Source organism: Athene noctua, chromosome 3, assembly GCF_965140245.1.
Source record: "Athene noctua chromosome 3, bAthNoc1.hap1.1, whole genome shotgun sequence".
In the NCBI taxonomy this organism is placed as follows: Eukaryota; Metazoa; Chordata; class Aves; order Strigiformes; family Strigidae; genus Athene; species Athene noctua.
This window is the reverse complement of record NC_134039.1, coordinates 55,925,283-55,950,363: the sequence shown is the minus strand read 5'-3', so window position 1 is coordinate 55,950,363 and position 25,081 is coordinate 55,925,283. Positions and strand designations below refer to the sequence as shown.

At 35.9% G+C, this 25,081-nt stretch overlaps 1 protein-coding gene across 50 annotated transcripts in view; it reads left to right on the top strand.

Moving 5' to 3' along the window:
* NRCAM (neuronal cell adhesion molecule) overlaps positions 1-25,081 on the top strand; it is a 164,027-nt gene that overhangs the window by 73,502 nt on the left and 65,444 nt on the right. For 20 of the 50 annotated variants that reach the window (XM_074903062.1, XM_074903061.1, XM_074903065.1 and 17 more), the window contains exons 3-7: positions 16,592-16,780; positions 19,096-19,113; positions 20,827-20,932; positions 23,800-23,996; positions 24,907-25,029. In XM_074903062.1, coding sequence (XP_074759163.1) covers positions 16,690-16,780; positions 19,096-19,113; positions 20,827-20,932; positions 23,800-23,996; positions 24,907-25,029 — 535 coding nt within the window. In that variant the 5' untranslated portion in view covers positions 16,592-16,689. Of the gene's footprint in view, positions 1-5,847; positions 6,000-16,591; positions 16,781-19,095; positions 19,114-20,826; positions 20,933-23,799; positions 23,997-24,906; positions 25,030-25,081 lie in introns of those variants that run through there. The other 30 variants (XM_074903093.1, XM_074903086.1, XM_074903077.1 and 27 more) reach the window with 6 other exon arrangements.

The window sequence follows — 25,081 nt, the reverse complement described above, 5'->3', positions numbered from 1 at the left end:
GAGTTGCCTTTTGACCAGCGTTTATGTCAAAAAACGGTATTTCTTTTATTTTACTTGTATTGACAGTGCTTTTAATTATTTTTTTTTCTGTCTAGAAATATACCAACAGTTGAAATGAAATTCGTAGCCAGAACCTCTTGCAAATCTTTATTCCCCTATGAGCCTTTCTTTAACATGGCACACAGCTTAACTGATTATTTAGAAAAAATAGATTTTAAATTCTGATGTAGCTCGGTGAGATTTGATGGAGAATCTTAGGTTAATGCTCCCTCTGTGCCACATTCCAAAGTATTATTAACCTAAAAAATGTTCTGTGAAGTACTTGCCTTTGTCTGCACCCCTTTTCTGAAATACCTTAAATATGATTTTTCAATTTCCTTTTTAATAGCTGCTTTGGCTTTTAGATAATGATTTCTGTATCGTTTGCAAACTGGTGTGAAAATGGAAAAACCCTGTTGTATTAAACATGTATTTGAGATGCAAGTGAGCATAGAAACTATACAGTCAGGGTACTTTTTAAAAGAAAAGTACTAACCAAAGCAACAGGTTCTAATTAAGTTGAGAAATAGTTCTAATTTGTCACCGGGCAGACTAAATATTGTTTTCATATGTGTATGTGCATGTGTGTGTGTATATATATATATTTATACATATATACACACATGTGTTGCTACTTAGATAACTGTAATTTAAGTATTTATATAACTTACGTACACAACTACTTTTCCTATCTTTAGAAATGAAAACCTTCTAATACAGAATTTACACTATTTATAAAATGCATCCTGGTAAAATATGTGAAGGATGGTACTATGTTAGAATTATTGTGCAGGAGACTGCATACATTGATGTATCGTAGTTGCCTGCACTTCTTTTGAAGTATTTTACTTCTGATAAACCAAATAAATCTTATTTGAATAAATTAGTGTAAAAGGTTAGTGGATATAAAAGTAAGGGAAATCCTTACTTGGTCTTGACATTCCTTTTTACATGACTTATGGAGTTTGTAGAATATAGCGCTTCTCTTCTGAATTAAAAATCCACATATTTAACGGACTACACTAGGAGCAATGCTGCGAGTCATTAGGAAGATACACAAGGTATCATAAAGGTAGTAAAAATGAAATGTCAACTCCAGTTTTTTTAATGGAAATCTGCAGTGGAATTTATGAATGTATCTGTCATCTTGTGAAATGTATCTGAGACGTGGTGAAAGAATAGTATGGGCTTTACAGGTTGCTGTCCTATTGCGATACAGATGTGTCCCAGGAAAGTGTGTGAGCGTGGGAGATTCATTTCTGTTCTCTTCTTCCCTGTGTGTGGAGTAATTTCACTGAGGTTAGTGCAGTTCTATGCATGTGAAGTGATGTAAATAGAGTAGAACTCTGTTCAAGTTAGTGTTCTTGTTAGTTCTTGTTAGCCAGATCATTACATCTGGAATCATTTTTCTTTGAGGTAGAAATTTTAGTGCAGGATTTTTAATGGTAAGATGACTATAGGATTTTTTGCCTGTTTTATCCTGCAGTTGAATGTATTTAAACCTGAAAGTGTTACTATCTAGAGGGAAATGGGATATGTACAAATAGCTTCCTTTTATGGAGGAAAGAAGGGAACAGTTCCAGAGCCTTTGAATGTTCATGTCTCCATTGCTGTTCATGAAAGAAGGCAAGAGAAATTCAAAGATGAAATGTGGTTTAAGACAAAGTAGGTAATTCTGAATTATTACTTACAGGATTGGAAATTATCAAAGCCTGTTCTAGACCTAATTAAATGTCCACTAAGTGGGGGGAAGTTTAGAATCCCTTCCCATTGTTAAGTTAGCAGCCTGCTGCTTACAGTCTATCCCTTTGTAATATTTTATCCAGTCTTGTCTTGAATGTAAGAAAAAATGTTGAAGACTGTTTTGTATGTTTTGAAGTTGCTGAAGATGAGGCAAGGATTCTAACATGTTACCTCAAAATAAAATGCATCTCTTGTTTCTCGGTAACTATAAGCATTAAATGATTGAATGGTATAAGATTCAGTTAAAGTCAGCAAATGGGTTGCTAAAGTAAAAATTAGTTTAAAAAGAAAGTATGACTGTGAATTACAGGGATGTGAAGAAATGGGGTCCTTGCTGAAGGCCATGCAAAACAATGATCATATTGGGCAACTGATAATCTGAATGAAAAAGCTAAGTATAAATTAAACTTGAAGACTGTGACAGCAACATGACAGAATTCCTTGGGAAATGTAATAAAGCTGTAATTCTGATAAGTTAATTCTTTCCCATAGCAAAGTAGGTGAAAAGAAAGCCTATCTGGGAGACTGTCTTTGAATAACATATTTTAACTAATATGGATTTCGTAGACATCTGAAAAATCATGATGGATGTTGTTGACCAAGTTGTTCATTGAGTCAAATTATGTAAGTCAGAGATACTAGAATCTTTTTTCGATTTTTAAAAATTAAGAAAAACAACTGTGCATAAATACCTATTTTCATATGTTTGACTCTGCTCTGAAGTAATTTTCTTTGGCTTTGCAGAGTATTCCTCACCAGTGCTTCAGTAGGGAGGAATGGAGTCAACTCAGAGTGACAGGAATACTTCAGTATGGTGTTCTCCCAGCTCAGATTCATGAAGACTTAGGCTGGGGGTACCATTTCACCTGATGCTTTACTTTGTTTAATTTCAGGCTGTCATCCAAAAGTGGTAGTTCCTTTTGGGAAATCTCTCACATGTCAGAACCAAATGTCTTCTTGCATAGGTTTGTTTTCTTTGGATCAGTGAACTGATGTAGATCACTGGGCATACTACAATTCTTAAATGCAAGGAGACCAGACAGGAACTTGCACTGAGGAACAGAAAAAGAGCTCAGGACCTCTCCATATCTTCTTGGCAGCTAGAGCACACCTAGTATGAAAAATCCACCCCTAAATAAAGTACCAACTTTTTCACTCAAATGAAAGACAATGTTGGAGAGAACTGTAAGGACCACTCTTGCGAAAAAGGAAGTATGGCCAGTGAATGGATAGCTTTAATTCCATTCCCTCACTTCCCCTCAGCCAGGTTCTATTTTAATTTGTGGAAATTAGTTAGCTGCATAATCCTGTGACTCTACCTAGAAAACCAAAGAAGAAAAGTGGTTGTTCTAGTCTCCATGAACCTCCTTTTTCATACCTGCAGTTGTTTGGGATATATGGAAGATTAAGTACTGAAATGTACCTTCTATTAAAGTACTTTGGTGATCAAGAGACTACACTGATTGCTGGCAAAAAAAAGAAGAAACTACTTTCCTAATCTGGCCCTTAATATTTTTATAATAGCAAAGTCAATTGTATACCTAACTTCATTTCTACTCAGCAGCCAAGTTTCTTCATGTTTAATTGTATCTGTCTTCTCAATTCAGATTTCACTGGGTGTGTTTTTTGGTGCAGGTGCCTTGACCCAAACACATTAGAAGTTGATTAATTTTGTTTAAAACAATATTTTAATTATACTTCTGTCCTTTTAAAATCTTTGAGTCATTCCCTCCTCTTTCTTTTTTCCCCATTCAATATCTCTGCTAAACCAGTGCAGTGACTTAGGTAAACTTTCTCTTATTAACCATGTGAGAAAGTGTATGTGTGAAGTTGAGAGTGTCTCAGTCATGCCAGCTGTTGGCTTTGTGTCTGGAAATTCTGGGGTTTGATATTAAGCAAAAGGTCTATCACACTTTTCCCAGCACATACTGATATGAATACATCTCGTGATGTTAAAAATAGCCAAGATTGTCAGCCATTGTGGAAAAAAAGAATGTGATTTAATTAAGCAGAAATCTTTTTATCTTACCTGGCAACTACCCAACAGCAAGCGTTATATGTCAAAATGCAATGTAATTTGTGGGTTCCGAGCCTTAGGCTTGGTCCAACTATCAAGATTAAAGAAGAGTGAGAAAAAGTCTTACTTTACCTCATCCGTGGTTTCATGGAGGATGTTTCCAGGCAACTCCTTTTTATAGCAGCCAACCCCTGTTACGGAATGAATTACAAAGTTAAAAACGAGACATGAGTGTGAATGCAGAGATCCCTATGATGCACTGTGAAAACCTGTAACATTTTAAAATTTAAAATAAGTAATAAGAGGTGCAAACAGGTCAGATGCCTTTGTGTTCCACTCTTGGTTCAAATGTAAGAAAAGTGAAATACCTTAAGATGCAAATCTTAAAGGAGACACAGTCTCTTTCCCTTTTCTGCTATTCAGGGTTATAAGAAAAGTATTTCTATGCCCTACTGACAACCCCTAAATATGTTGATGTCTGTTTTCTGCTTTTTCCTTCTGGAAGAGGAAGCTTTCAAGGATTTCCTTAGTCATTCTTGTCTGGGTACTGCTGCACAGGTAACCAGTGTGTCATAGCACCTTTTATGAACTTGATACAATTCCGTATCAAATATAGTGCAAAAAGTTTGCTCCAGGATCTCAAATGACAAAAAACCAAAACCAAACCCACAAAAACTAAGAAGAAACAACAAAAACACCAATTCTTGAGACTTTTAATATCTATCTTGATATGAAAAACATTGTTTTCATGCAATTAGAGATGGAAGTTGTTTAAAAAATTAAATTCTACTCTGACAGGGAGTGAAGCTATTAGTTTTAGTTTAAATGTTGTCTGGACAAATTGAACCTAACTTAATTGTAACATATAGTTGTTAATTTAACTTGTAATTTAGGCTAGAACATTATGAACTGCTTACCAAATCTTTTCAGTCAAACAGCTTGAGTCAAGTTTAATTAATTTAGTATTTTATGGCTAAGAAAAGCCATATCTCAAAGACTCTACTTCAGTATGAGGTAGATTGTTCTTATTCAAAGTCTGATTGAGTTTTTTTTACTTGATTGACTTTATTTCCCATCACCCTCCTTCTTCATAAATAGATAACTCTCTCAGCTGTGGAGAAGAGCTCTTCCACCAGCCCGCTGGTGCCCAGCTAGCGTACAGCTTTTAGGAAGAAAGAAAAGGCAGCATTTGTCTGTCTTTGAGAAGGAATGATGCTTAGGAGAGATCAGAGTGGGGGAGGGAGAGATGTAATACATCCTCTAAGGTCCTGCCTTGATTTCTTGCTCCTTTCTGTAAGGAGGCACTCTAATTTTGTAGTGTATACATAGAGTGGCAACCCTCATAAACATTGTGAAACTACATGCAGGGTAGAGTTGCCATTTCCTTTTGTTCCTACCATGTGCCTGGTGAAGCGTTTCCCAGGAGCCCTACTTTAGGCTTCAACTCCTTCCCATAGCCCATATGGAAAATTCGTTAAGACATCCCCATTTCCACAAGTCTTGCTTTCCAGAAGTACTGATTTGAGATTCATTATTCATTGGAGCAGATCTGAATTGGGAGTTGAAGCTGTGGAACCCTAGGGGAATAATGCCTGAAGGGAAGTTAAAGGTGAGACTAAAAACCAGGCTGGTTTCAGAGATGTGAGAACAAGAGATCAAAAATCACTTTCTTCCCAGTGGTGCAGTAGTTTCTACATGTCCTTACAGACCCAATTAAAATAACATTTGATTAAAATGAATACAACAAAGCACAGTTTTAAGTGGTACTAAGTCTCTGGATAAATTGAAAAACCAGCAAAATTTAATTTTATATTAAAGATTAAAGAGTACTTTCTGGTCTTAGTTATATTATGGTTTCTCTGGTGTATAAGCAGCAAGTCAATTTAATGTAAAATTAAAAATCTTTGGTCAACAGCTTCTCTCTCAGTTCAAATTAGCATGGCTGAGAAAATAATTTTAGCCTTTAATGTTGATTTATAGCAATTTTGCATTCTTTACATGTTGAAATCCAGAACAGTATTATGCTAATACAGCTGTATCACCTGCAGGTGTTGCTTGAGCGTGCGGTGAGCAGTCCTTTGTATTTTCTTTGAAGGATCAATATTTCAAGATGTGCAAAGGAGAGTGATCTGACTGATAAGCTGCCTTGATACACTGTTACTCTAACTATGACTGGATTGACTGAAAATTGCCTCAAAGAGTAAGATAATTTATAAAAACTATAAGCATAGCCAAGTGTTTGAAGTAATCAAAGCTAATTAGGAATATTATTTTCATTTTTTAAATGTCTTGCTTTCATTTTTATAGTTTCTTGAAGTTTTTCTTTCCGAAATGTTCACATTTTGTACTGCATTTGCATGAAAAATACACATTAGATGTTACAACTATGCAAAACACAACTGGCAGAATTTATTGAAATAATTTCTAATAATTGTGCTGCAGGAAATTACTGTTGGGTGTACTCATATTATTGGAGACAAATTGGGGGGGAATTTTAGGAAAAAAAATGGTAGTTTAGAAATAAAATGGGTGCATGATTATAAAAGTGTATTTTCATGAGAATAAGCATTAAATTGTGGGGTGAAATCTCACACACTGCCTTGTTTCTGTGCCTAGATGTATTGTCATAAAAAGCTGATGTTTCTTTGGATGTCTCATTGTGTGATACCAATATTGCATATGCATATGTGTTAATAAGCTGTTTTTATTTTTGAATTATTAAATGTAGTCATTCTGTAGTGTGGATAAAATAATACTCTCATCAGTCTGCTAGTCCAACATTCAGCTATTTCAGTAGTATCAGCAGAATTTCAGAAAGATTTTTTTGTAATTATTTCAGGATTTTCTAATAAGTTTTCCTCTAACAATGCTATTTTTTCATTTACCTTGAAGAATCTTTCTTTAAATCAACATTTATTATTAATTTCATGGGAGGATATCATGTGTGCTTAGAGTAATATTCATATCATGAGAAAACAGACTATTTGAAAAAGTACATTGAATGGAAAAAAGTTTTCCTCATCCATTGGTGCAACTGTACAGAACTGCACTGAGCTTAATTTAAACAACAAAAAAATACTGTTCTTGCAGTGTGTGGTATTTGCATTTGAGGTCTTGATTTAAAGGATAAATTAGTTGTTACAAGCTGAAGAAAACAGTAGTAAACATGGCAGTATGAAAGAAATTTCTTTTATCTCCTCGGTGGCAATGTGAATGAGAAATTCAAATGAATCTGTGAACAATGTAAATTTTTACATCAAAGTGTAATGTTTACTTACATAATACATACGAAGTCCCGGGTAAGATTTTTTTGTTTCATTAATGAATAGTGTATGCACAGAAAAAAAATAGCGAAAGCTATTTCCCAGTTAGAGAACAAACTGGATTAACTTCTTGATGAATAAATGAGCTTTTTTTACCCTAAAGGTTTGAATTAATGATTTGTATAAAAAAAGCGCAGTCAGGCTCAAGTTATTGGCTTTGTCCTATTGCTGCTTCCTTAAATTGCATCTAGAATTATGCTATTTTAGTGGTGTTAGTTGCCTTCTCTGATTCTTTTAAATAGAAAATTGAAAAAATTCTTAACATATAAAATATATTTCAAATGAAAGAGCAACAGCATGTGAGTGTAGGTTAGTACATATAATTTAGAAGATTTCAGTTCAATAATGGTGTTATAAAACTCTGTTAGAAGTGTAAGATTTATTGTGGGAATTAAAGGGTTTTATTTTTTATACATTAAAATAAAAAATAGATTAAAAAGCCATATGAATCCTTTAACATTGTAGTAACAGAGAAATTTTCCACATACACATAAATGTGAAATACATAAGTCCCTCATTTATATTTGTGAAATTTTTTTTGGTCTTTGATAATGCAGATACAAGGAAATGGGTGGGGAACAAAGATTTCACAGAATCAACTGCAACAAAGATTATAGTGCATATCTTTAGACTTTTAATCAAGCCAAGTTCAGATGAAGCCGGTAGCAGATTTGATTGAATAACACCAGAAAAATGAGGGATTAATCCTAAAAATATTAATTTTAGTTTGTTGTATCTGTTATTTGAAGTTGTCCCACTAAAATAACAGAACAAAATTGGATCTATCCATTTTTGTATTTACACAGATGAGGTTTAACAGTCAGTGGCAGTAAAACTGGCTGAAATCACATAGTTTGTTTAAAACAAGAAGAAAAGTACAGTAATAAATGAAATGAATGTGGTATTTGTGGATAGCAGTAGACTCCAGGGGGATGTAATAACAGGTGAAAAACTGATTCATCCAAAATGTCATCTTTGCTTCTGAAGGTTTCATCCAAGGCGCTTTTCCTGCTCTGAACTAAAACCATTCACTTTTATGTCCGGCTGGCAATAGAATTAACTACAGTAAAAGCTGTATGAGGAGAAGGATACCCATGATTTGTACTTCACAGGGAGAGGGTGTGGTGGTAACAGTGTCACAGAAGTCTGTGATGTATCTTTAGATACTTCAGATTTTCAGGAATTTGCCTTAATAATGAATCCGCAGTGGATCCACAATGTGTCTGAAGCCGTCAGGCGTTCTTGCTTTTAAATATTCCCTAATTACTGAAACTTTTTTTTCACCTTTCCCTTGTTTCTTCCTGTGAAATACCTGTAATGCTCCTGTAGCCCTTGTTTAAATGTGAAATCTATGATGTAATAATCTGTCACTGTGAATTCACTGTAGAAGGGGAAAGACCTGTAGCAAATATTCATGTGCAAACCACTAGGCTGTTAGAGGGTCAGGTTTTTTTCCCCATCATCTTCCAGACTGTGGCTTTCAGCACAGCTGGGAAATTATTTTTCTGGTTTCATGTTAATATCATGTTGAATACTTCTAATCTCTCTACATCAGACTTTAGGTATATACAATTTTAACATATAATACCAACCTTAATGCCTTTAAGTATTTTCATATTTTCCTTCCTTCTTGCCTTTCTCTTCCAGCTAACAAAACCCAAAAGGTACTATTTATCTGGTATCTTCTCAATCCCATCGCAGCAATTTGCTTCAACAGTTGCCTGCCCCCTCCTTCATCCTCTTCTCCCCTCAAGTCCAAGCTTAGCGAAGCACCTGCCCTGACCTCTCTCTAGATCAATCTGCCACCTAATGGGGGACTGACATTATTGTCACTGTTTGTAGGTAGCAGACAGTGCCTCCAGTCCGCTTATGGACAGTGGGAGAAAACCTGGCAGAATTTATCTGTGCTGTGGTGGTGAGCTCACTGTGTGAGCTCCTGAAGCCAGATACAAGGTCTCGGGTTTTTTTTCAAGTGTCAGCTGAGTAAGTCAGCTCTTAATGACGGACGGCAACAGGCAGTGAGGTTGTGTCATTGTTCACAGCACGGTATTGCACCCATGCAGTGCATGTCCTGTCAAACCTTGCCCTGTTGTATACTCCCTCTTAAAGCTTACACAATGTCCACAAGAGCCTGTATATTCAGGGAGCTGAAAGCTCTACAAGTTAATATTTAAAAAAAAAAAAAAATCACAGGAAAAAAATAAATAAGAGCAAAGGCAGCAGTATTAAAAAGGAAACTTGAATGCCAGCCTTCCCTGCTTTATCTGTAGAGTTGAGGTGGCCAGCTTCAGCAGGCTGATTTTATGAAGGTGATGAAGCTGATGAGCCTTTTTGTGTTGTTATGAATGATTTGAGAGTGAGGGGAACTAGAGATGTTCATACAATGAACCGATAAAGTCAGAAAGTCTTTAAATTGCCAAGTTCTTTCTGGCCATTGTTAGGGCACTAGTCATCCCTGCCCCTATGATCCTCAGTAGCATACCTGAACACAGTGACCTGGTTATGAAATGTAGCACAACACTGGTGATACCTGCAAACAAATTTTAAGGAGTTGATTTGTTTGCTTAAGTCTAACCTCATTCTGTTGGGACAGTGGCAGCCTGAATTAGTGTTGTTTAAAGCAGGACAGAGATGGTTTGCACAGCTGTAATCATTATGAACATTATCAACATATGGAAGGAGAAAGGGAGGGATATTTCTAAAGCATAGAAGTGTTTGTATCTGAGCTCTCAGTTCATTTCAGTTTTTAATGGTGGGCAGAGATTGCAAGCTAACAGATGTGACTCCTTTAACAGAATTAATTAGAATAAAACCATCAAACATGCTAACTTTGGCCTGTTAAATAGATGTTACACATAGGTGGCCAGTCCCCAACCCCCATCTCCAAAAAATCTACCCAAGGCAGCTAGCTGGAGTTTGTACAGTTTGTTCCTTTGGCACTGTTTACCCTCCTTTGTTCATGTACTTGTTAGGGTTTTATATCTGACAGAATGCTTTAGTCCTCAGTTTCTGGCACTGCCCCTATTCTGAGTGACCTCCTCCCTAGCATAACCATTCTGGCATTTCATGCTAATATTAGTGGTTTCTGCTCTACTTCCCAAAGGGAGGAGTTTCCCTGTCTTTGAATCAGATTCTGCTCTTTTGCACAGTATACTTTTCACAAGAGAATCTCCTGGATTGCAGGAATACTTCTGGACAGATAGTGCATTTGGGGTTAGCTGTAGGGATGCAGAGAAGGTAATTAACCAGAGTAACACAGAATATACAACCTTCTGCTGAGTGAGCTCTCTGAAGCCCCTGCTTTGAATTCTGGTGGGTTAAAAAAAGTAAAAATTAAAAAGGGAGGAAAAAACCCCCCAACCCTTTCATCATATCTCCTGGGTAAATAAATTAACATTTCAGGGAGCATTTCAGCTGAGCATCCTTTTGCATATTTACAAGGAGCTAGCTGTAGTCACTGAATTGGGAGTCTTCGCTTAAGGGTGATGGTGCATTTTCCTCTGCCCACTCTGCAGTTTTCCTTCTGGTTCTGTTTGCACAGTACAGCATGGCTGTCATGGCAGTCTGATGATTCACAGGTATTTTTCTATAAGCATTGTTTGGCTCTATTGCAAAACCTTTCAGAGGGAAAGAGATGGGCAACTTGAATTACCTTTGTCTTGTTGAAGTTCAGTCTGAATTAGATCTTCTGAAAGTGGTCTTAATGAGCGACTAGATTACTTGTATGCTTCTAAAAAGTCACAGCCTATCATGAAGAGCTATCCTAACGATATCATCATGTGGGTACCTGTTTTGAATAGGGGCTATAAAAATGTGTTTTCTTAATTTGTTTTCTCTCACTCAGAATGATTTCTAACTCACTGGGAAATTTAATAATCAAGCTGAATTATTTACTCTCCTTGATCACTATATTTAGTGATTTCCATCAAGCCAAACTGTATCTCTCTAAGCATATCTAAGTTATGTTTTTACTCCCTCCTGTGTAAACCCAGTCTTCAGCAGATTTGCCAGTTGCACTCAGTTCAGGCACTTCAACCAAGTCTTTAAAAAACAGCAAAATATGCACACATGCATTAAGAAATGAAATATATTTGTACAAGTTGTAATGACTTGAAAGTACTACTGAAATAAATGACACAAACCCATTATTTTTATGCTCCATTCCATCTTCTGTTGTGTGTGAGGAGCTAAAAAGGGTGAAAAAGACTAAATCCACTTAAGAATTTAGGACACCAGAAAGCACCCAAGCAAGACTGAGATGTCTGAGTTTAAATTTGCAATGCAAAAATGCTATTCAACTGCTGATTTGACTCTGGAGGCATCTAAACTTGCCAGGCTTACTAGGCTTACCTCCCTGTTTGAGAGCTATCCACAGCTTTGCTCTGCTAGGTATGTAATCACCCCAACCAAAGTATCTTATAATTTAATCTGACCAGGACCTAGAAAGTAAGTGCTCCTCTTTTTAAATCCTCAGAAGGGCCAAATCCAGTATATGTCTTCAGGGACTATGTAAAACAACTGTAAAAGACAAATGAGCCATGCTCCAGTATTTTAAAAATCAACTCTTAAGTGGCTGCTCTCAAGAGAAAATTCGAGTCTGTGGATCATGACTGAGTTTACAGTCTTAACCTGCAGCCCTTAATTAGACATTTGAACTCTGTGCTTAGTTGGTTTTATTTTACTGTGCATTTTCGGGCACTCCTAGGATGTGTCACTTGTACTTCTAGAGCAGACAGTTGAAATAAGACTTTGATGAGTGGAATCTTTAAGGACCTATATCCTTGCTTTTTTAGCTGTATCCCAGTGTTCATAGTGATTTACTAATGAGCTGCAGTTAGCAGCTATAAAAGTTCATAGTGTTCAGGGAAGAACAACACTAAAGACTTACAAAAGAAAAAGGGAAAAATATTTGGAGAGAAGAAAATTTTTTTAAAAAAAACAAACAGAAACAAGTCAAGATCCACATTGCCTATGTCTTACTAATGTGGAAAAGATCAAAGCTGGCCTGTAACACAGGGGTTTCTTTCTGTCTCCCATTCAATGAGCAAGTGGCTGCTGGAGGGAGGATTTCTTACAGAATTACCCAAACAGACGTATCTTCAGTTATAACCTCGCCTGCCCTACTAAAACACTGTTAAAGGACTCATCTGATGTTGACTGTGCTTAGGTAGACCCTGAGCATTCATGCCCTTGTAGGACCCTGCTCAATCCTGGCTGGGCAAGAGGAATCAACCTCATGCAAGGCTGCATAAGGTTAGGGTGGGTGTCAGATGACCTGGTACAAGTGCACGTCAGTAGTGATGCAAAACGGGTGGACAATGAAGCTGTTTTACATTGCTGGTTCAGTAGTTGATACTGAAGTCACGCTATGAGTGCTAGAAGCAATTGGATCTCATTGTGCTGGGGCTGTGCAAATAGATGCACAGTCAGTACTGCTATTTGTGTGAAAGAGCTTATGTTTTCATGGCAGATGTGTTGGCCATTGCCATGGAGGAGACAAGCAAACAAATATTTGGTTTATTTTTATAGGATCAAGTCTTAACAGAAACAGGATTAGCACTGTTTTGTGAGCTATTTAACAATCATTTTCTTATCTTGCTGTTGATTTATTATTGCAAGTAACATGATGAACTGGAAGAGGAAGTAAGATACATGGTGTTATGATGGAGCGCTTTTTTACTCATAGTAACCATTAATAGATACTAAGTAATATATATTGAAGATACATACTTTTAGTCAGCAGGTCTAGGTGTGATGGGTCTACCTGTGAGTTCTAGAGGAGACAGTGGGGGTGATTTATGGTTCACAGGTTTTAATTTTTAGTATGTTCCTTAAGATTGGAAGAAAGCTGGGGTTGTGCCCAGATTCAGAGCAGACAAGCAGATTGAGCAGGGTAAATATAGCCTGATATAAATCACAGTGAACATATGGAAAAAGCTGATTGGGGATTCAGCTGATAGGGAATTAAAGGCCATGAGTAAAATTAATTCTATCCAACATAGTTTTATGGAAAGTAGGGCTTGTAAAACAAATGATTGAGGAAAAACTTGATTTTAATCTTTTAATATTTGATAAAATTATGTTTGATAAGGTGATGCAATCAATAACTTTGAAAAGCATTTGACTTATTGCCATGTGAAACCAATTAATAAAAACAAATTGAATTATATGATGAAACAGACCAGACCTTAATGAATAGCAAACCATCTAGCAGGTCTTAATATAGAACTGTCAGTAAAGGAGTTTCAAGGGCTAAGTGGCTTTGCTATAGTGGAAAATGGAGGATAGAGAGATGGTAGAGAGACTGGAAGTTGTTGTGTCTGGGTGATGGGAAGGAAGGAAGGAGGCCAGTGTGAATGCTGAAATACAGTCTCAGAGCCAGTAATACTGTGTGTAGGGGGAGTCCAGGAGCGTGAGTGGACTGATGATTTTTCACTGTATATAGAACTGCCAAGAACGTGTAGAGTGCAGCACACAGCTTTGCTGTCTGCCTTTGTCAAGAAAGCTTAAAAATGGCTAAAGTACACATAACCATCTAACACTAATAAGTCCCTGCAGCATCTGAATTAGTGCTGAGTTCTTCACTGAATTCAGGAGTTCTGTCTGCATAGTTTACTCTTGATCCAGTATTCTTTACATGGATGTTCCTGTAGCACATATGACATAGCCAAAAACAAAGCAGTGGGCTTAAGCTTCATAAACAAGAGGTCAGAGAAGACAGTTTAGTATTTGGTATATCTATAGTAGACTCTGACAAATTAATAATTTGGAGGAAAGCAGTGTGGTGTTTTCCAGAGTTCTAGAGGATTAAAAATAGTTCTAATTCAGTGCTTTTTAGAAAGTTTTTAAAGTAATTTATTTTTATGTACTCCCGTATTCTGCCACCCCAGAGCTATGTGTCCTGTGGTAAGTAGATAAAGACCACCTACCTATAAAGAAACCATACCTTGAACAATTTACATGTAATAGGTAAGAGATGGATGGGGAAAGCAAAACCAGTGGGAGCTGAACTGACTACATGATTATTCAAAAGCAGAATTTTGAATAGGACTCCTGTCTGTCAACACGTACAATATCTAAATAGCATTATTATTTCTATTAGTACTGTTTCTATGCCACTTAGGCAGTATAACACTAAGTGCATTATTATCTCTATTTGAAAAATTTTAAATGAAATAATTATTTTCAGAGTTTTTAATGTTACCTATTACTGTAATGCTAGGTAACCTAAAAAAGAAATGTGGAATTTGAAACCAGTTGTTCAAAAATATTCTAAATCGTCTTATTGATACTCGAATAGTTAGCACAGTTGTATAAAATACATAAGCTGTATAAAGATCTGTCATTAAGTGATAACTGCAGTTGTCCTTGAAAGCAAGCATTTTGTGCTTTTTATTTGTTAAAAATATAAAATAAAATATGTGTATTATCAACACTTTGTGTGAGTCATTAATCCATTTACCTCACTTGAAATTGCTTTTCATGTTTTTGTGGAGTTTCATATAAGGTTGCTTTGAAACAGATTTCCTTGAAAACTGTTTATTTTTCCTGTATTTCAAGTTTTGAAATTGAAGCCTTTACACGATCTGCACTTTAGAGACCTGGCTTTATTTTGTAGCAGATAATATTATGTCAAAGCAATGTATAATTCTACTCAGCAGCTGTTGTATTCATACTAAATTATGTCAGATTTAATCCTGAATGTATTCAACAAGAGCACCCAGTTGTGCTGACAAACCTAAAATCATTTTCAGTTAAATATGTTCTATCACAAATCATTTGGGCACATTGCCTCTCTGAAAAATGACAAAGTCAGTGTGCAGGCTCAGCTTTATAATTCCCACTGCCTGCTGAATTCCCATATTATATCCAAACATCCCAACAGTAGACTCAATAGGTACCCTACTGGAATGTTGCAGTAGCTAAAGTAGACAATGTGAGGCATTTTCTCAAGGGTATTACTTTCACAATTATTTTAATTGCACATGCCTGATTCACCATGCTTGCGTATTCATTTGTACTTGTTCAAAGGGAATACAGTTTAATTTTAAGATACTCTCAGATGACTGCAATACTCATTTTACACTGTGAAAGAACAAAACTATAAAGTGGATAATCAGGTTCTCAGAGTTTCCTAAGGAGAACTGAAATTTTGCTTGGAGAAGAAACAATAAAAGACAAGGTTCACTTGCAGAATACTTTAAAAAGTATCCTGTAAATCCTGGGTCAAACGCATTGTACAGAGAGGGCACCTTGTTAATTGCAGTGCTGCAGTAATGAGGAAATGACATAAAGATCAGGGGAACTGTGTGTTAGAACCTAGTTTAACTGGGGAAGAGCAGACAGCTGTAGCTGGAATAAAATCAGCTCTTCTGGAGAGCACTTAATCGCAGGAAAAAGGCTGGAGTGCTCTCAGGCACTCTCAAGAGAAGCCTTTCTCCTTCCCCTTACTCACAACAGCAGGGGCATAGGAAACTATATGTTCCAAAAGTGGTATGGAAGAAACACTTCTCCCTTTCCCCAGCTAAACCCCAGTGCTTTCGGGTGCTCATTTAAAATGTAGGAAAGTTCAGTTTATTTTTCTAGGAAAGTCTGAGTACTTGTCATGCTTCCCTGCTATATGCCTTAACCACTTTCTGGTTATTTAGGAGTTAGGCTTACCACCTAGTCTGCTTCTGCAGTTCCAGTTTGTATAAATAATTATGCAAGGCTAGAAGTCAGGTATTCTCTCTTCTGATGAGTTTTGTAATCTAATCTGCCGTGACAAATAGTTGTGATGGTGTGCAGTACTGTAGATAGTTTTGAATGTGAATAAGCAATTGCCCTCTCACATGATGCCCCAGTCAGCCGTTTCTAAGAGCTCCAAGGAGCAATATATCTCTAGGAGTTTAACCTGCTGGAATATTTTGATTTTGAAACTAACAGTTGTGTTATAGGTGTGACAGTAAGAATCAGGGAGTTTGATGTGCTGGGTTAGGATGAGAAGTTGAGCTCTACACCTCAGTTCTGTTTTCCAATTCTAGTCTCTGCTCAAAATCTATTTCAGATAACAATAACCTTTAGTATATATGTTTTTTTTAACTAGCTGGACTGATGCTTTATACTTCATAAGAGAGGCATTTGTGTTTCCATTCATAGAATCACAGAATCACTTAGGTTTGAAAAGACCCTTGGGATCATCGAGTCCAACCAGCAGCCCTACTCTACAAGGTTCAACAAGGTTTATAGGTTTATGTTCAACAGGTTTATATTCAATTAGGTTTTAGGAGTTTACTAGCTTCCTTAAGAAAGTGTTATGCTCTAGGTGTCCTAAGAACTTTTGGATCTCTACTTTGATTTCATTAGAGCACATGGTGTAACTGTTATCCCTGGATATAGTATGTAGACTGCTAGTATTTCATAATATTTTTAAGATGTGATCATTCAGCTCTCCATCGTATCTATATAATGTTGTTCTCTTATTTACCAGGTTTCTTGTCTATATTTATGTAACTATTCCAAGCTACCTAGTCTGATGAAGTTGGACTTGATTTTTCAAGCGTGATTTACTCAATACAGCATAAAATCATGATGAAGAAGAAGAGCATATCTGCAAGTAAAGCTTCCTTGGTCCTCTTTCTGTGCCAGATGATTTCTGCATTGGATGTACCTCTTGACTGTAAGTATTAACCTGGTAAATAAGTGCAGAATAATGGAAGATTAGTTAAATAATTTCTGTGTAGGAAGATGAAGATAACTCCAAAATGGAGCTAAACGTGGAATGTGTTCGCTCACTTCAGTCGGGACATTATGTTTATGAGTATTTACACTAATGTACTGAAGATTTTCAGTAACCGTGCATATAAAATGACTTAAATTTTTGACTGAACAAGTGTTAACATAGGATTCAGTGAGCCTTTATTGAACACTTTATTTGATGACAATGAAGGGGAGAGAAGCCCAGTTTAATGCTATTTATTTGTGAAATTAAGATCATACTGACAATTCTCTGAAACCCTGAGGACAACTCCTAGTTATTGTAAACAATCACCCTTATCTTCACAGTAGAGGTCTTCAGGAGCTGATATGAGATCTAGTAAAAGGTTCAAATACCTAGAATTCAGACACTGGAAGCATTTTACTTTTTGATCCAGAAGAGTAAGTTAGGGTCCTAGATTTCAGTGCCTGAAAACAGTTAAGTACCTAACTTTAAGTTAAAAGCATGTGTGCTGAGCAGGGAACTCTAGCATTAACCAGGGAGGAAACATCTAGAAGAGGAGAAATCCAAAGATCTCAAATTCTTGTCTAATTTAAGATTGTGTTATTGGGGAACCTTGAAGGTAGCACTCCATGCTGAAAAGGAAGCATTGGTAGATGCTGTGGTTTAGAGCCATAGTAACTACTTTTATGAAATTACTCATGCTTCAGTTTGTTATTTTCTTCTTAAGATAAACATGATCGCATTCTCAGAATTCAGTTAGCCATTTCGCGCCTCACAGTGACTATTCATTTGTTAAACTAATTACCATAGAAGAAAACATTAGGACTGATGCTAAATTGATGGATTAATATCTCGGTAAATTTGGCTATGATTCTGATCTGCATGGCTTTCTTTACCTCCATGTTTTTGATACCTTCCTACTTTCCATAAATGCATGTTTTTCTTTAATCACTGATGTAAATTGCAGCTGCTTTGGTGTTTCTTTCTCCATGCATATTTACAAGCCTCTCAAACCAATGGCCTGTATTTCTGTAACAAAATCAATATATCAGAATCGCATCAGACAACTTGTGCTGTAAATGCCTTTAGAGCAATAAACTGTGGCTTAAAGAGAGCTTTAAAAGTTTGATGAATGAATGTCTTATTGCTAAACTTAATTTTTCTCCGTAAATATTTTTGCAGGCTAAAAATAGTGTTTTAAACCTGTCTTGTAGTTTAGGAGCTAATGTAAATTGTGCACCACTCTAATATCTTTTGTACAGAGCAACACTTTAGGTTAAATTAACCAGAAATGCTTCAACAGACAAAAATGAGTAGGCCTTTTAGATTTATCATGTTAACTCTCAGTTAACTTGTTCCCTACTACATAATGTTTATTAACTTTGTTAGGTTTGATAAAACTACGTGCTTGAATTTTTAGCCAAAACACAAAACTACATCTATAATGATGTTATTGCTTTCATAAGTAATGATTACAATGGCCTCTGGGAGAGCAACAGAAGGGAAGGACATTTTCTGTGGGTCTTCCCTATGTACCAGAGAGACCTGATGATGAGAACATACTTAATTAGTTGAACCTTGAGGTTTCATCCAGGTTAGCAGTTCCTATGCTCATCAGTGTCTCAGAGAGGGTGAGGGATGACTGACAGTGTAGCTGACCAAAAGCAGTTTAACTTGCTCTAAAACATTATTGGTGAGGAGATGTGTGCCACGTATGTGAAGTAAGCAATAAAGATGTGACAACTAAGGTGATTTTTTTTGTTTAGTTGTTTTTCAAACCAAAAGGGATTGCATGTTTGTTGAGTAGAATTAGGGGTTTTAATCTTTGTAAATTTTAGCCTGAAGCATTCTCTTTGTTCTTCCATATGCTCATATGGGTGTATTGATTTTGACTGTAGCATGAGAGCAGTGCCCTCCGTTAATTCTGATTTGCTCTCTCCTCAGTATCAGTGTTTTGTGTCCTTGCAAGGCCAAAATCACATACAACGGTTGCTCTTAAAAAGTCAACACTTCAGAAAAGTTTCTCATACCATGAGCTTTGAGATAAATGTAGTAAAATCTGACACAGTGGAGAATGTGGCTGGAATTTCAGGCATTGCTGCATGGGTTACAGTGCTAAATGTTTTATATGTTTTCTTTTTAATGGTGACCAATGTACTTGTCAGAGATACTTATCTTCCCTCTCAAAAATGCTAATTTTCTTTTGACTAACAAATGTTTCTCTTTAATCCCATTTGTCCATTCAACTGCTGATTCTGATGGGGGAATAAAAGCAAAACTTCTAGAAGAATGTAAGTTCCTGTCCACAAAAACTAGGCTGTGTGCTGCTGAAAATTAATACTGATTGTGTTGCACATTGAATTTGCAGTTCAAAAATGTGTGATTCTGACATTTTGTTGATAATTTGGTTTGCTGTAGCTAGATGTTTTGTGCATGCAGTGTTCAGAAAATACTACTCTACATAAATCAGTGTTCTGATATTTTGAACAAATTGTGTGATTTTTGATTGTGTGTCTGAACATTTAAATCTTTACTGAGTATCAGCATGAACAATGTTTTATTTCTACTTTCAGGAGTAAATATATTTGATAAAAAATAAATTCATTGGAATATATGTACTTATATACTATTTTACATGTCCAAATTGGAGATACTTTTATTTTTATTCTTACAAAACAGTGTATACAGTTGTTTAAGTAGACCTCATCTTTTATGGGATCTCCTAACCCAGCTTTAGTGTCATGGTTAATTTAATAAGTTTTAAGTGTAGTGCACAGCACAGAAGTGGAGACTTCAGGTCTTTGCTGTACATCAGATGGAATATCCTATATGTTGGGTAGCGTTCATGTCATGTCCTTTTTCAGAGTGTGCATCTGACATATACTGACCTGGCTATTTCTTGTGGGTAGGGCTTTACAGACAGCTACCTCTTTCTGTGCAACAGAGGACTTAACGTATAATGGTAGGGAAGACTTAAAGTAAAAATCCCGGTTTTACAATTTAGTGAGCTAGAGTGAGGCATGAGAACACAGCTAGCTCTAATGATTAAAATGTTTTGCTAATGTGGCTAGAAATGACCCTGAAGTACTAGCTAAGTGTATTGCTGGAAAGACAATTTGCAACATTTAGACCGGGATGTTCATGGACTGTTATTAAACTGGTTCATTTAGATGACACTAAACTATAAACAGATGAATAATGTTGAGGAAGACACCTTTCTCACTATCTTAATATCATAAACATTTTAATACAAAAATGGACATAAATAATGGTAACATTATAAATTACTTTCAATAGGTAGGCACCAACTACTTTGTCAGGTGAATAAATTCTGTTTTGTGCTACCCTTTCTAGAGTACTTGATAAATAATAAATATTTGTTTCTCCTGGAGCAATTCACAAGATTTAAAGAGAATCAATACTGGCCTTTTCCTACATGTTTATTTGAAAAGTAGTTACTATTTCTGTCATTTTTTACAGTCATAACACATTTTTTACTTCTGAAAAGTAGCTCCTATAAGCATGCTTTGTAGATTAATTCAGTATGTTGAACACAATAAATGTATGAAAAGTTTACACCCATAGAGAAATACATAAAATGTTCAGAAATGCAGAGCAATGTCTTTCTTTTTCTTCTGTGTGGTAAAAAACATTTTGTGTGGGTATATGTATCACAATTCTTCATTCAGGATATGTTGGACTTAGAATTCAAGTGTCCTTTGGTTTTGTGAAAATCTGTTGCAATCTGACATACAGAAATTATATTCATCAAACTTTTTAGCCAAGATCTTACTGTACATCAGCATAGCTCAGCTGGAAGTTAGTATAGCTACACTGATTTACAAGAGTAGAGGGCTTCAGCTTCCTAATACAAAGAATACTTTTAATCCAGCTCTTCTGTCGATGATTTGGTTGCTACTTGCAATTCTGCTTACAAAACTATCTCACTGATACTTTGAAAATATGGATAAATTCCTCTCTGTTTCTTATATTCCATAATGAAGTGTTGCAACCTCCTACGATAACTCAGCAATCTCCAAAAGATTACATTGTTGACCCTCGAGAGAATATTGTAATACAGTGTGAAGCAAAAGGAAAGCCACCTCCTAGGTTAGTAGCATTTTGTTTTGCTTTTGTTGGCCTAACAGCATAGGAAAACTAGGAGAATATAATGTAACTTTTGTTAACTCACAGGTATGTGCCTATGTATGTGCACGCACACCCAGAAACATGCACGTACTCCTACCTTTGTAATTTAAATAGCTTCCAAATAGTGGCATAAATTTGACTCTCCTCATACTTGACATTTACATTTTTGTCTAGTCATCGAGCAGCTGTTGTGGGTATTTTTCTCCTCAAAACTCTAACAATAAAATAGTACTTGATTATTACAAGAGCACATAGCTAAATGCCCATGGAAAGCACTAAGAGGCATGTCATACTATTAACTGGATCACATTCAGATTCAGGCATAGTGTATAAGAAGAATGGTTGAAAAAATTCGGAGTAACACTAATAAATTCAAATGTAATGTTTTGTAAATCATTCCATTTTACAAGGCTTATCTTGAAATATGTGAACATTTTCTCAGACGTTATGTAATCAGTTTTAATGATCAGTAGCTTTGATTTACCAAGTGTGTTTAATAGTCTTTAAGTTTTGGTTTTGGCAGCAATGGTAACCCTGTGTATAGATCAGATTCCTGGTCATCTTCCATTTTAAGGCCCTGTTTCAGTATCTTGAAATATTTGAAAACTACTTATTTCAAGATACTGAGTACCTGCCCTGGAAACAGCAGTGTCCATGATGTGTTCTGACATTGCTAGTAACTGCTTCTGATTACAGAGACTGCAAAGAGAAATGTGCTTCTCTCTGCTCTCAGTACTGTCATGCTATAACTTACTAGCAAGGTCAGTCTGTAATTGTTCATTCAGACACAGAGCTCATTAAATGTATTTCTTATGAATAACCAGGTTTTTTGTACATTATTCCTTCTGGTTGCCTTGGGATCATGGTTATTATCATGCTGGGCAGCAAAATGAAGAAGGAGATTATCTGTGACACTGTCACCCTTCCTAGTGTTCAGTTAATGGTGGGAGTGCTGTAAAGCTGCTGTGTTTACCAGCCTTTTAATTTACCAGGCACAGTGCCATTCTCAAAAGTTTGGGTGTTGACCTGAGGGACCAGATGATTATTGTGCGCTTTGGGACAACTGTACCGCTTCTGCAGGTGTTTCTCTTGAACTCCTTTTTTTGGGTTGAATTTACCTGAGAGAACAAGAGCACTGTCCGTGAGACTGCGTAATGTGCCAGGGCTCTCTGCTGTATAGCCTCATCTTCAACAAACCCGTCTCTCACTTTGTTCCCCTGCTACAGAGGAAGTGACAGTATTTAAGTGCAGAATTTTCTAATGAGTTTTATAAGCTTGTGCTTATTTTTCCTTATTTTTAAAGACACGATGTCCAAATAATTTATTTCAGTAGTTAGTCTGGTCCATCAGTCTTGAGGACCTGAAAATGCATATTGGAACTTGAGCTGCTGAAAAGCTCTGAAGTTGAAGATGAACTTTCTCAGCCTGGAGTATTAATTTTTTGTTAAAGCAAGGTAACTTCTCATTGGTGAGAGAAGCTGGCATAAAGGTTTATGGATGTGCTGCCATATATACCTCGAGCAGAAAAGATTCTGACTTTCATGTATCTCAAATTCAGGGTTTTGTACCACATCCGCCACCTCTCATTTGAAGCTGCATTACAGTTCCCTGTGTCCTTCAGTGTTATTGGTAGCAGAGGATTATAGAAACCCCATGTTCTGTAGCTTCACCCACAAAGTCGTAAGAAACAGGTTCACTATTGCACACTATTCCTCCCAAAACTACCACAGCATGGTGCAGTGCTGCTGGTCAGGTCCAGTTCTTCTGCTGTCCTCCCAACAAAGTGCAAAGAGCATGTCCAGACCTACCTTCCTACTGCAGAAGGTCAGTGCACAATTTGAGTCACTTAGAATTTGAGCTTTTCCAGTACCATATAAGTTTATACTTCTAGGAAGCTTTTTAACAAAGAGCATATATAGTGTTTGTGATTTAAGATTATGAAGCTGAAATGTTGTGACGAGTATGAAAACTGCGGTTCACGGCATTTGAACCTGTGAGTGCTCAGCACTTCACAGGCATTGGTCTAGCTCCTACAATTGTACTTCTGACCTTTAACACGCATAAGTAAGAAATCGGTGTTTATGGTAGTATAAGTTGCAGACTGTTAATCACTGCTTTTTTACATTTTTTTAATGAGTTCTAACAGTCTTCATTTTCAGTGACTACTTTTCAAAGCATCTTTTCCTTTGAGTAACACCTGTATGAATTTACTAGATTAATTATGGGCTATCAGACTGCAAAATTTCATTTAAAGAATCATGATTGTTTGTGTTAGAGTATTGAAAAGAGATCAAATTCACCACACAGCCTTTAATTCACTTGCATAACTTTAAAATGGCCAAACCAATTAAAAGAAATGGTCTCCTGCTGGGAACTGAGATGACACATTTCAGCCCACAGCAAGTTTTTAAAAGCAGGTTTATAAACCCTTTCAACAATAGGTTTTGTAATGGAAATTCTATTGCAGCTTTAGCAATATCAGTTCTTGCAGATGTTACTGTATCATCTGTATTAGAAAGAAAATCAGTTCTTTCACATAAACTTCAGGATCTTTTAATGTTTTGGTGGGGTTTTTTTAAATATTGACTTTGAAATTACTCCTGTTAACAAGTTCAGCCAAGCCTTTTATCTTAAAGCATTGCCAGATTTCTTCTATTAAAAAGAGCTTTATTACTTGATTAGTTAATTTAGTTTGGTAACAAGTCTTACATATCTGCTAAAGAAAAAACCCTATGTATTATTGAAAAATTACTTTTTTCTTCTTTCTCTCCACACAATCTACAAAAGGCAATGGAAGAAGAAACTTTTCTTTTTGCTTTTATTTTTAGCTTCTCCTGGACACGAAATGGAACTCATTTTGATATAGATAAAGATGCACAGGTAACAATGAAACCAAATTCAGGGACCCTTGTCATAAATATTATGAATGGTGGGAAGGCAGAAGCATATGAAGGAGTATACCAGTGTACAGCAAGGAATGAACGAGGAGCAGCCATTTCCAACAATATCGTTATAAGGCCTTCTAGTAAGCAAAGCTCTTAATGTTCATAAATTGTGAAACACTTTGGGTTGCTTATTTTCTTATGAATGTTTTGATTTTTTTTCCCTGTTTTAAAAATTTAATCAAGGTGAACATGTATATATATAGAATATATTGTATCGTTTCAGATATTCAGATTTAATAATGTACTGCATGTTCTCTTCACTATTCCTTAGGAAATTTAATAACCAAAATGCTTTCCTGATATTTTTTTTGGTACATCTGGATGACTCATCATATTTAAAATTGAGTTGTATATATGATGCTACAATTAGAATAAAATGTTTAAATCCTTAATGAACATCGTTGATGAGGTCAATTTTTATTCTCTTTCTGATGCATGTATTCCATAGTTTTATAATAGCTTTAATACAAAAAGATTGGGAGCAAAAAGAAGATAAAGCTAAAAAATTTTGATTAATGGTAGACTGTTTCTACAGATTTTTTAATGTGATTTTTCTCTCAGATCAGTTTTTCAAGTTTCTCAGCTTAAAACGTGCTGTTCTCACATGTTTGAATAAAACTGTGTGTATAATACAGTTTCAGGAAGGTCTACATTTTTCCTAATTAAATGCATCAATTTTTTTTTATTATTATCTTAGTGAAAACTTTCTAAGATACTGTTATAGAATCTTTAGTGAGTAGCCAGAATAATTTAAATCAGTTGATTATACTTCCAGCAAATCACTGCTGTACAAAACGTTTTAAAGAAAACCTACTTTTCTCTCAAGAACACGTAAAAAGTACAAAACTAAATGTCTAGTAAACATGATAGGACTTAATATTCTAATGCATGTAGTTTTGTTTTTCTGGAATATTAGGTGCATTTCTTCCTTAAATTCTGGAATTTTGGTCAATTCATAGTTTGTATGTGTGTTAAAATTACTTTCTATAGGATCCCCTTTGTGGACGAAAGAAAAACTAGAACCAAACCATGTTCGAGAAGGTGATTCACTAGTACTACACTGCAGACCTCCTGTTGGCTTACCACCACCTATCATATTTTGGATGGATAATGGTGAGTGTTTTTATGCAGAATTAGTTTACTTTTTGCAGTTTTTCTACATAGT